General features: G+C 44.9%; 1 protein-coding gene across 2 annotated transcripts in view; it reads right to left on the bottom strand.

Annotated features, from left to right (window-relative positions):
• ST8SIA5 (ST8 alpha-N-acetyl-neuraminide alpha-2,8-sialyltransferase 5) overlaps positions 1 to 12130 on the bottom strand; it is a 70987-nt gene that overhangs the window by 23727 nt on the left and 35130 nt on the right. For both annotated transcript variants that reach the window (XM_014594140.3, XM_014594141.3), the window contains one exon: positions 9630 to 9722. In XM_014594140.3, the coding sequence (XP_014449626.1) occupies positions 9630 to 9722 (93 nt within the window). The remainder of the gene's footprint in view (positions 1 to 9629; positions 9723 to 12130) is intronic.

Here is a 12130-nt window from a genome sequence, read left to right as displayed (position 1 = left end):
CCTTCACAGCTCAACTTCTCTGCTCCCATATACTATATACTATACTGCAGCCATAAACCTGTGTTCAGTATGCATAACTGCAGCTTGGAGTTCGTCGCCCCAATATGATGCCAACGCTTCAGGCTTCAGTTGTAGGTAGTGATGGGGAAACAGTTTGAATAAGAGGAACCAAAAGAAGAAGTACCTAGCAGTGGGGAAACATCCTTATTGCTAAGTAATCTCATAGAGCAAGGTATACTATAGTCCTCTGCTAGAAATGAGCCAGATTTTTCTGTAGACAGATGTGTGAAAGACAATATTGTACTCCAGGGCAAGGCTGAGGACTATGACCCGTAAGGATCAGCATTTTGGAACTGTAATACATTTCCAGAAGTTATTTCTACCTCACATTTTATATAAGTTTTCCAATATACGGCCTTTAATAACTAAGGAGAGGGACTAGGATTACTGGATTCTTTGAATCTGCTGGATCTTGGTGTATTCCCTTTGGGGTTAAGGGCTTTGAATGCTCTCTATCCTGCCTTTCAATAAAAGAAGGCTTTGAAGAGCTGTTTTATACTTAAACTGAATGCAACTTTGGATTTTCCAGAGTAAATCACACATAAAGAACTAGGTCGTTCTGCAGCCTACCAGAGCATGCTAATTTGGAAATCTTCCATTATCCCCCCAAGCTCTCTAAAGAAAAATGGATATTCTGTATGCACATTAGAAAAACACAGCCCAGAAAAAAGCCTTACTATGTTAAACAACATATACTGTACATCCAAATCTAATATTATCCCATTAAGTCAGAGTCCATTAACAGTTAAACACCACTTGGTAAGTGAGAGAAGGAATTTCCCTCTATGCCACCTAGTGAGTATTTGAAAATCACATATCCAGGACTCACCATCTCCAACATGATCACTGGTAAGTTCTCATTCTTGCTATTTATTTTTAAGCACTGTGAGTCAGCAAAGAAGATAAAGTTGTTACTCCAGTGTCCTTCATCCAGTGCCAATTATGAAGGAAGAAGTTGTAACCACCATTTTTATCTGTGCAAAGTCAATGAGGGAGGCTTGCATCCAAGTTTCATGCAGTGTTGTAACAGCCAAATGTTACCATAATTGCTGTTTCAATTAATACTGTGCATTTCTGAATCACCAAGCACTTAACAACCTTTATTAGGTCTGTTCATAGGTCAGTATTACTGTGACTGCAAAAACCTTGGGGCAGGGATCGTGGGCTAGAGCCCAATAAAAGTGCATAAAGTGGGACTTAAGCAGAAGCAAGGCACCTACATGCAAGTTGGTGGCAGTACTGGCTGCAGGGGATGACTTGGTGAGGGATCTGCAGGTGCAAGGTAACCTAGGGGATAGTGACCACCTATTGATAGGGTTTACTATCTGGAGAAAGGTGGGGAAGATAACTAGTAGGGCAGAAGTGCTAGACTTCAAGAAGGCCAACTTCCAACAAGCACAGGAGATTAGTTAGGGAGGGATTGACTGGTAAAAGCCTTGGAGAGATGGGAGTCCAGGAAGGGTGGGCGTTTCGTAGATTCATAGATGTTAGGGTCGGAAGGGACCTCAATAGATCATCGAGTCCGACCCCCTGCATAGGCAGGAAAGAGTGCTGGGTCTAGATGACCCCAGCTAGATACTCATCTAACCTCCTCTTGAAGACCCCCAGGGTAGGGGAGAGCACCACCTCCCTTGGGAGCCCGTTCCAGACCTTGGCCACTCGAACTGTGAAGAAGTTCTTCCTAATGTCCAATCTAAATCTGCTCTCTGCTAGCTTGTGGCCATTGTTTCTTGTAACCCCCGGGGGCGCCTTGGTGAATAAATACTCACCAATTCCCTTCTGTGCCCCCATGATGAACTTATAGGCAGCCACAAGGTTGCCTCTCAACCTTCTCTTGCGGAGGCTGAAAAGATCCAGTTTCTCTAGTCTCTCCTCGTAGGGCTTGGTCTGCAGGCCCTTAACCATATGAGTGGCCCTTCTCTGGACCCTCTCCAGGTTATCCGCATCCTTCTTGAAGTGCGGCGCCCAGAATTGCACGCAGTACTCCAACTGCGGTCTGACCAGCGCCCGATAGAGGGGAAGTATCACCTCCTTGGATCTGTTCGTCATGCATCTGCTGATGCACGATAAAGTGCCATTGGCTTTTCTGATGGCTTCGTCACACTGACGACTCACGTTCATCTTGAAGTCCACTAGGACTCCAAGGTCCCTTTCCACTTCCGTGCCACCCAGCAGGTCATTCCCTAGGCTGTAGGTGTGCTGGATATTTTTCCTCCCTAGGTGCAGCACTTTGCATTTCTCCTTGTTGAACTGCATCCTGTTGTTTTCTGCCCACTTGTCCAACCTGTCCAGGTCTGCCTGCAGCTGTTCCCTGCCCTCCGGCGTGTCCACTTCTCCCCATAGCTTTTTTTTTTCTCAAGGGACTAATCCTGCAGGCACAGAAAAGGACCATCCCAGTACACATAAAAGGGGGCAAAATAGCAATGAAACCCTCTTGGTGGAGCAGGGAATTCCAGGAGAGCCTGGAGAAAAAAAAAAAGAGTCCTACAGGCTGTGGAAACAGGGGGCTGCCACCAAGGAGGAGTATACCTGCTTGGCTCGAGCTTGCAGGGAAGCAGTGAGGAGTGCTAAAGCGGAAATGGAGCTTAGGCTGGCAGCAGAAGTTAAGGATAACAAAAAGTCATTGTTTAAGTACATAGGAAGCAAAAAGAAGGTGCAGGGTAACTTAGGGCCCCTTCAGGATGAACTAGGGCAACTGGTAACCGATAGGATGGCCAAAGCAGAGCTTCTAAATGATTTCTTTGCATCTGTGTTCCTGGACACGAATACAAATACACACCCCACTGGGACCTTAGGTAAGACCCGTATACCAACCCATCAACTGGGTATACCAACCTGCCAACTGTTCGAGCTGACCTAGTAAAGGGGCACCTGGTGGGGCTGAATGTATTTAAGTCAACAGGCCCTGATGATCTTCATCCTAGGGTACTTACAAAATTAGCTGGCACAACTGTCTGAGCACTTGTGGTGCTCAGGTCAGGTCCCAGAGGATTGGAAAAGGGCCAATGTGGTCCCTATTTTCAAGAAGGGGAGGAAGGAGGAACTGGGTAAATATAGGCCGGTTAGTCTCACCTGTATCCTTGGCAAGATCATTGAGAAAATTATTAAGGATCACATTTGTGGGGGACCTGCAGGTAAAATGATGCTAAGGGGTAATCAGCATGGTTCATAGCAGGCAGACCCTGCCTGACTAACATGGTTTTATTTTATGACCGGGTCACGAAATGCTTGGATGAAGGAATAGAGGTAGATATTGTTCACTTAGATTTGAAAAAGGCCTTTGACACAGTGTCACACCCAATTCTTATAAATAAATTAATCAGTTGCAATGTAGATTACACAGCTTAGTGGGTAGAAAATTGGCTTATGGGATGCACCCACAGAGCGGTGGTGGACGGGTCGGATTCTACCTGGAGAAATGTGGGCAGCGGAGTCCCCCAAGGCTCTGTCCTGGGACCGGTACTGTTCAATACCTTCATTAGTGACTTGGACGAGGGAGTAGAAAGCACCCTGTCCATGTTTGCTAATGACACCAAACTAGATGGCAGGAAGCGAATCCAGGCTGACTTGGACAGGCTGGGGAAATGGGCTGAACAGAATAGGATGCAGTTTACCAAGGACAAGTGTCACGTGTTGCACCTGGGGAGGATGAATCACCAACACTCCTACAGCCTGGGAGGTACCATACTGAGCAGCACAACCACGGAAAGGGATCTCAGAGTCGTAATCAACTCCAAAATGAACACAAGTCACCAGTGTGATGAGGCAATAAGTAAAGCTAACCATACCCTTTCTTGCATAAGTAGGTGCACCACAAACAGGTGCAGGGAGCTGATACTTCCCCTCTATGCAGCACTGGTCAGGCCGCAGCTGGAGTGCTGTGTCCAGTTTTGGGCGCCGCATTTCAGGAGGGATGTGGGTGGCCTGGAGAGGGTTCAGAGAATGGCCACTTGTCTGGTTAAAGGCCTACAGAAAAAACCCTATGTGAACCCATTGGGAGACCTGAACCTCTTCAGCCTCTGCAAGAGGAGGTGGAAAAGTGATCTCATGGCCGCCTACAAACTCATCGGGGGGGCCAGCCAGAAATAGAGGATATGATGTTTACCAGGGTGCCTGTCAGGGTAACTAAAAATAATGGCCACAAACTGGAAAAAAGCAAATTCAGACTGGACATCAGGAAAATATTCTTTACAGTGAGCGTTGCCAAAATACAGAATACACTTCCAAGGGAGGTGGTGCTGACCCTTTCCTTGGGGGTGTTTAAAAGGAGATTGGACAGACACCTGGCTAGGGTCATCTGATCCCAGCACTCATTCCTGCCCAGGGCAGGGGGTCGGACTCGATGATTTAATAGGTCCCATCCAACGCTAACAACAATGAAACTGAGAAGAGAGCCCTGAAAGCCTTATTCTGTACCATATTTTATCACGTACAACATACACTCTTTCCCAAAAATTCAGCTGCTGGAAACTGAGGTACTCATTATCATCATGGAAATGTGGTAAAGGTAGTTTCTGCTGCTTAAGCCTTTGCCAGGGGAAAGAAGAAATAAAGCTGCATGTGCTGCATGAAGGGCTCCCTGGCTGCTGGCTATGAACACTTCCTCTTTCAGCCCTGGCAGAGGTTTTCAAGAAAAGATCTTTTTTCCTCCATTCTGCCTTTCAAAAAATAAGGTGCATACTTTATTCTGGGGCATGTTGTATGCTAGAAAATGCAGTGCTTTGCTCTGACCCCAAGCAGCTTGTTTCTCAGGAAAACAGCCTATGAATGAACCAGTGACCCCTACAGCAACTGGACAGGGACACGTGCTCCTGCAGCAATCTGAACTGTACTGGCCAGGTATCAGTTTTCTTTTGCAAGGAAATGAGGTGTGAGGTTGATCCCAGCAGCATCCATGAATGTTCAGTTGGTTTCCTGGTCCCACCATGACCTCTGGATGAGATTCTCAGCTGGCTGGGGTCTTGCCCAGTATTGGGGACTTAAAATCAAATGTCAATCATGTTGGCAAGCAGGAAAGGTACAGGGGAAGGGAAGAGCCTCCTGTACAACTATACTCGTTACGGACATGTCCTGTCAAAAGATAGGACCACTACCAGCCTACATCCTTATACTAGTGCAGATGTAAGCAAACCACTGGTGTAGCTCTGCTTCTGACATGACCCCCAAAGACTGTGTGCAGCGTCCCTTCTGCCTCACTCTCATCTATTGTGCCCACAGCCCTTCCTCATCTGACATGTCACCCAGTGTCTTGTCTCCTTTGTTTGCTCTTGCTTACAATGAGAGCCTTCACAGCCTGGCTTCATGAATAGTCTCAGCGAAGTAAATGAAATTTCAGCACATGCTTAGCTGCATAGCAGAATGAGGGCACAGGGCATGGGGTATGTCTTATTTCTGTTTATTAATAATAAATGCCTGTCTGCTAGTACTCAAGTTACAGATCTCAAAGTCCCTCACAAAGGTCTTTTTCCCCCAGTCCACATATGAAGAAACCAAGGCACAAAAATGGAATGAGACTAACATGAGATCACCCAGAAGACAGGTGCACCATCCACTGGGCCATACTGTATACTGTGTGCAAGTGGCCTCCAAATTTATAGTAGCAGATGCATTGTTTTTAATAATAAATACCAACGGCTGGACTATTTTTATGCAGGGAATCTCTCCAGCTTTGTTACGGTATGGTAGAGGAGAACTGGTCATTTAATCTTCTAGAGCTCAGCTTTAGTCTGTCTCGCAAGCAGAACTCAGGAGTATCGTTGGGAATGAACAAAGCCTGTGTGGGTATATATGGCTTAGGTGGTTAAGGTGCCCGATTAGTAAACAGGACAACCTGGATTCAAGTTTTTCTTACTTTTCGGGTTACCAAATTCCCAGGTTCAAAAAAGAGGACACCTGTGTGTGGGGGGGAAATATGATGGGGGGCAGTGACATGCCAGTGCCTGCCCCTGCCCATTCTGTTGCTGGCTATGAACACTTCCTCTTTCAGCCCTGGCAGAGGTTTTCAAGAAAAGATCTTTTTTCCTCCATTCTGCCTTTCAAAAAATAAGGTGTATATTTTATTCTGGGGCATGTTGTACGCTAGAAAATGCAGTGCTTTGCTCTGACCCCTAGCAGCTTGATCCCTTTCACCTGAAGGCTTTCAAGAGACAGTGGAAGAAGCAGGCTAGGGATGATTTAGGAATTGCATTGAGGCAGGGATTGGGCCAAATAACCCTTGAGGTCACTTCTGATTGTATAAGGGATGTAAAAAGAAGAAAAGGATTCTGTCCAGAGGACACCTATTATTTTTTATTATTGCAATCCCTTTGGAGGATGCATAATTCTCAAGCCTATTTCATAATAACATAATAATTGATATTTACTGGGTCAGACCATAGGCTCGTCTTGCCCAATATGCTGTGTCATACAGTGGCAGAGAACAGGGAACGAAAAGGAGAATGACCTGGGTAGGACGAGGTGTAACAGGGGTATGGGGTTCTCCTGTATGGGCAGCCTGTCTCACACTCACCTACCACATCTTGATGTCTTTACTTGTTGGACGAATATATTGTGGGAGGCTGCCTTATGGCCCTGGTTTGGGGGTCTAAGTAGACGGCTCCACAATCCCCTACACCATGTCCGTCTCCACCCTGTAATCTTAACAACACTTGGTCAGTCAGTAGATCTTTTCATTAGGGCTTGTGAGGATCTCGATTGCCCTTGGGAACAAAGATGATTATGAGTCTCCACAGCTTGTTCCCTGCCTTTATTAAACTGCCAATGGAGGTAGTGTGCTAAAATAAAGAGTTGTCATCACTCATCATAATATTAAACCAAAGCAGCCATATACCATGAGGGGTTGGTATCCTTCCCTCCCCCAATCTTGCTCTTTCTGGGTTTCCCCCTTTGGAGGAGAGCTCTTTTGGCCTCACTTACAATGTCATGAAATCCTTTAGAGATAGTCTGGGCTGTCATATGCTGCAAAATCCCTGGGCACACTCAGCCACTAGGTGATTCTTCCCTCCAGTGGGGTTACCATCTCTTCGGGGTGCCCTTCCCTGTTGTTCTTGTTCACAACAGGAGTACAGCCCCACTTCTGATGGCTATTGGCTCACCACTTTATCTGAGGTTACTGCCCCTCGCAGGTACTGTCTTACCCCAGCCAGGGTTCCTATAAACTGGACCACGTCTCTGCTGTAGCTTTGGCATTCCCTGGCCAGCATCTCCTTGCTGCCGCCAGTAAGTATGCTATCCACATCTTGACCCCAGTTTCAGGATCTGTCCTCCAGTCCCTGCAGCTGGGCATTCCCCCTGCGCAGTCTCATTATTCCTCTTTTAATTTTCGCACACCCTTGACATCATTCTCCAGCATCCAGTTAAAAGGGGCTGCGCTTGCATTCCTTTCGGCTTTGCCACTTTTTCCCCGGCATCGGCTCGACTACCAGGTAAGCATAGCAGGGATGGATTCCTGCTACACAAGAGGTTTTTTCCACTGTTCCTCTCTCACTTGCAGCCTCCAGCATTTAAGGTCTAAGAAAGTCTAATTCAGAGATTGTACTCCTAGCTCCCATGCTCAATAGCTACCGTAGCCCCTTTCCTCCAAAAATTTGTCCAATCCCTTTTTGAATCTGGCTACACTGTCAGCTTCCACATCTGGTGGCAACGAGTTCCAGACTTTAATTATATACTGTGTGAAAAGAATTGCCTTTTCTTAGTTTTAAACTTACTACCTACTGGTTTCACTTTGTGACCCCTAGTTGCTGCACGGTGAGGAATAATAAATATGGTAATAAGTCCCTACTTCTTTTCTTTTTGCCATTTAGTGTTTTGTAAACCTTTATCATATCCTCTGCACAAGTGTCTCTTTTCTAAACTGAATAGGCTTGGCCTCTTTAGTCTCTCCTCATATGGAAGCCCCTCCATACCACTCATCACCCTCACAGCCCTTCTCTATACCTCATCTAGTCCATCTAGATCCTTTTTTAAGGTGTAAGGACCAGAACTGGGCACAGTATTCAAGGTATAGGCAAACCATGGGCTTATAAAGGGGCATGATAATACTTTCAGTTTTCTTTACAATTACCTTATTAATAATGCCTAACATTTTGTTTGCCTTTTTTACAGCTGCTCAGAGTGGAGCTGATGTTTTTAGCGAACTGTCCACAATGATTCCCAGATCTCTGGCTGGGGTTGTCTGACCTCGGTCCTCTTTTCTGTCAGGGGCAGGGGGTCAGACACAATGATCCACTGGGATCCTTCCGACTCTATAATCTATGAATCTCTTTCCTGTATAGTAACAGCTAATGTAGAGCTCAACATAATGTAGGCACAGTTTGGGGTATTTTTGCCCAGGTATATCACTTTACACTTATCTACACTGATTTTCATCTGCCATTTAGTTAACCATTTGCTCAATCATGCCAGATCCTTCTACGGTTCCTACCAGTCCACCTTGGTCTTTACCACTTGAATAATTTTGTGTCATCCACAAATGTGGCCACCTTGCTACTCACCCCCTTTTCCAGATCATTTATAAATATGTTAAACAGCACTGGTCCCAACACAGATCCAGGGGGAATCTCACTGTTTACTTCTTTCCATCCTGAAAACTGACCATTTGTGTACCCATTTCCTTTGATACATTTCCTGATATACCTGTGAAAAGATGGCAGACAGAACATGCACACCATACTGTCTGACTGGCAGAATGATACCTATCCTAACTGGAATACCTATCCCACAGTTGGAGTACTGCATCCAGTTTTGGACACCACACTTCAAGAGGGATGTGGAGAACCTGGAGAGGGTCCAGAGAAGGGCCACTCGTATGGTTAAGGGCTTGCAGACCAAGCCCTACGAGGAGAGACTAGGGCACCTGGACCTCTTCAGCCTCCGCAAGAGAAGGTTGAGAGGCGACCTTGTGGCTGCCTATAAATTCATCATGGGGGCGCAGAAGGGAATTGGTCTACTCACCAAGGTCCCCCTGGGGTTACAAGAAATAATGGTCATAAGCTAGCAGAGAGCAGATTTAGACTGGACATTAGGAAGAACTTCTCCACAGTTAAAGTAGCCAAAATCTGCAATGGGCTCCCAAGGGAGGTGGTGCTCTCCCCTACCCTGGGGGTCTTCAAGAGGAGGTTAGATAGGCATCTGGCTGGGGTCATCTGAACCCAGCACTCTTTCCTGCCGATGCAGGGGGTCAGACTTGATGATCTATTGAGATCCCTTCCGACCCTAACATCTATGAATCTATGACTCTAATAAGTTATTCAAACTCCTTTGAAATCTGAAATACGTGGGTTGTAACATCAGTGGGGTGCCTTGAGTGCTCTCATATAAAAGAAAGTATCTGTTTTCCCTATCGCTAATCAAAATACTTATCATGATTAAGGGCCTGAATCAAAGCCCAATGAAGTCACTGGAAAGATGCCCATAGTTCAAATGCGCTTAATCCCCTCTACTTGGATGAAGCAGAAATCACAGCTCCATGAAGTCGTGACCTCTGACACCCATGTCCTTGACAGCTTCATTAAACACGTTTGTGCCTGTTTGAAAGGCAACTCTTGTATAAAATATTTGCTCATACTTACATAGAGAGCACTTTCACATCGATTATATCCTGCCTCAGCTCCAGGCATTTTGTTGAGTTGTACTCCAAAGGACCTTCATAAAACTCAAAGTACCTGCGAAAAAAAAGAGCAATGACTAGAATGACAAAAATTACAAACCAACCCTAGACCTTAAAGTATGTCTTTGTGAATCAAGAGAATTGTGCCGTGATCCCCGCCTAATTCACGGCTGCATGATCTAACCCCAGGCTAGAACAAGGATATTCCTCAACAGCGAAAATCTGATCTCATCTGTGACTTCAAAATGCCTTTTCTGCCAAGCGTACCTATCACTCTAGAAACAAAAGTGCTAACTGCCAGGTTTTCAAGAGAGAATACCCAACAGTTTCCATTCAGCTAATTCAAAATAAGCGGCCAGATTTCAAAAATGCTCTACACACTGTAAGTCTCATTAATGTAGGTACCGAGATAGGCAGCTGGTTATATCCCCCAACCTAAGTGAAGCAGCCATGTTTTCAAAGCCCCTCCTTGACCATGAATAACGGGGAGCGTTGGGTGCTTCTGAAAATCTGCCACCTCTCCCAAGCGGTCTGCATAGGAGCTTGAGTACTTTTTGAAAATCTGACTATAATTCTTCCTCCTCAGGTTAAACTCTGCAGCTTCTACATGCCAAGGAGAGAATGTTTTATTTGGGTCTTCCTCCACAGTTTTATACAATTTGACCTTTTTCACTGTTTGTTTTCGGGGGACATGTTTTTGATATATGACCCCTTTACTTTAGGGTGGAACAGGATTTACATGTTACTTATACGCACCACAAATAGGGTGGACATCAAATTCTCAGTGAAAGCACAAACAAAGGCTTTGTTTTCTCAGTTCAACACTCCCACCGTATTGATTGGGCTGGAATAAAAGGGCAAATTAAACTGCATGTCATGTATTGAAATTAAACACCAGAGGGAGCCCATGCTGTCCACTAAATGTAATGAAAACATGTTGAAACCACAAAAGATATAAAACCAAGCTCCTGATCAGCCTAGCTACTGAAGTCACATTTCATCACTAATCAAAATGTGATATCTAAGAGAGTGAGTGAGAACAGAAGCTTAATGCAAGAGCTAGCAATAAGTGACAGTAATAGTCTCTCATGGCCTTCAAATTGATTTGTCGGTAACTACATACTACCTCTTCTAGATATTTTGTATTTTCATTAAGGAAAGAAAAAAGAAAAAGCATAAAGATTTCCTTCATTGGGGTTATATATAGGGAACGGATCTGAAATGTGGGTTAAACATACTTCAAAGATTTTTCTAAAGTAAGATGGCATCAAAATATTAAGTTTTCAATAACCACTTAATTGAAACTCTCATGGACTATCAATTAACGTTGTGAGAGTTATTTCCTATGAGAGTTCCCAAAAAATCTCATGGAATGATTGCCCTTAACAGTTTGAGTCTGGAGTTAAAAATAAGTGCCTTATATTTGCAAACCTCATTTAGGACACCCTGCATCTAATCTGGAAAAGGGCCTGGCACCCAAAGCTCCTAATGAAGCCAGTAGGAGCTAGAGGTGCTCAAAGCCTCTAGAAATCAAATACTTCATACATCTCCAGGTACAAATGAACCCCCACGAAGACTGAGGCATTCAAATGTAGCAACCAATTGGAAATGTGTCTGCAGACACTGCAGGGCAACAACCATGGCTTTTTTCTGAGTTTCATAAAGGTGCGTGTATATTTTCTGGTCTATATAACATGGCATTATTATACGGAAAGAACTTCCCACTTGTTGGAAAGTGTTTTCAGATGAAAGCCCAAGAAGGTATAACTTCCATTTTCCCCTTATCCTATCACCCTCTAATTTAGACTTGTCACAAGTTTCGACTACATATCGTCTTATCAAAATGTAGGTGAATCCTCCCGTACTTATGCATCCACTCTGCATTTGGCACGCCAAATCTAACTGAAGACAAAGAGGTCGTGAGCCCTGTTTATATACAGAATTGCACCAGTTTAATTTTTACTGGTTGAACAGCTGATTTGATCAAAAACCTTTCAGGGCACATTTGGATTCAAACATGGCTTATGCCAATTGACCTTTACTACTACGCATATGCAGCAGCTCTTGCCAGACGGGAACTGCAGTTAGGAAATTTAGCACATCCTACCTGGTGCTATTTTGGAAGGCGCAACCCAGTGCTTTTCTACTGCGCCTGATTTAAGCACAGGGCATTTGCATGTAATATCAGCTGAGACATCTGTGGGATCTGGACCCAAGGCCACTGTTTCTGAGAAGCATGGTGCACTGATGGTTAAACTAAAGGACATATCTCAAAGGAAATGGTTGACTCAGTCCTCTTTACATGTCCAGCCGCTAAAGGGCAACTAAAGCAGTATCTCCACGGCTTCTGAAGGGCACTGAAGAATAAGTCCTGCCCACTCTGTGTCTCAGGAATGCTTACGAGCTGCCCGAGCTACCTGATCTGCAGGCTCAGGCATGAGTGGGCAGGATTTCTCTTTCAGG

Source organism: Alligator mississippiensis, chromosome 3, assembly GCF_030867095.1.
Source record: "Alligator mississippiensis isolate rAllMis1 chromosome 3, rAllMis1, whole genome shotgun sequence".
Lineage (NCBI taxonomy): Eukaryota > Metazoa > Chordata > Crocodylia > Alligatoridae > Alligator > Alligator mississippiensis.
Note: the sequence above shows the minus strand (reverse complement) of the source record. Positions and strands in the feature narration are given on the sequence as shown.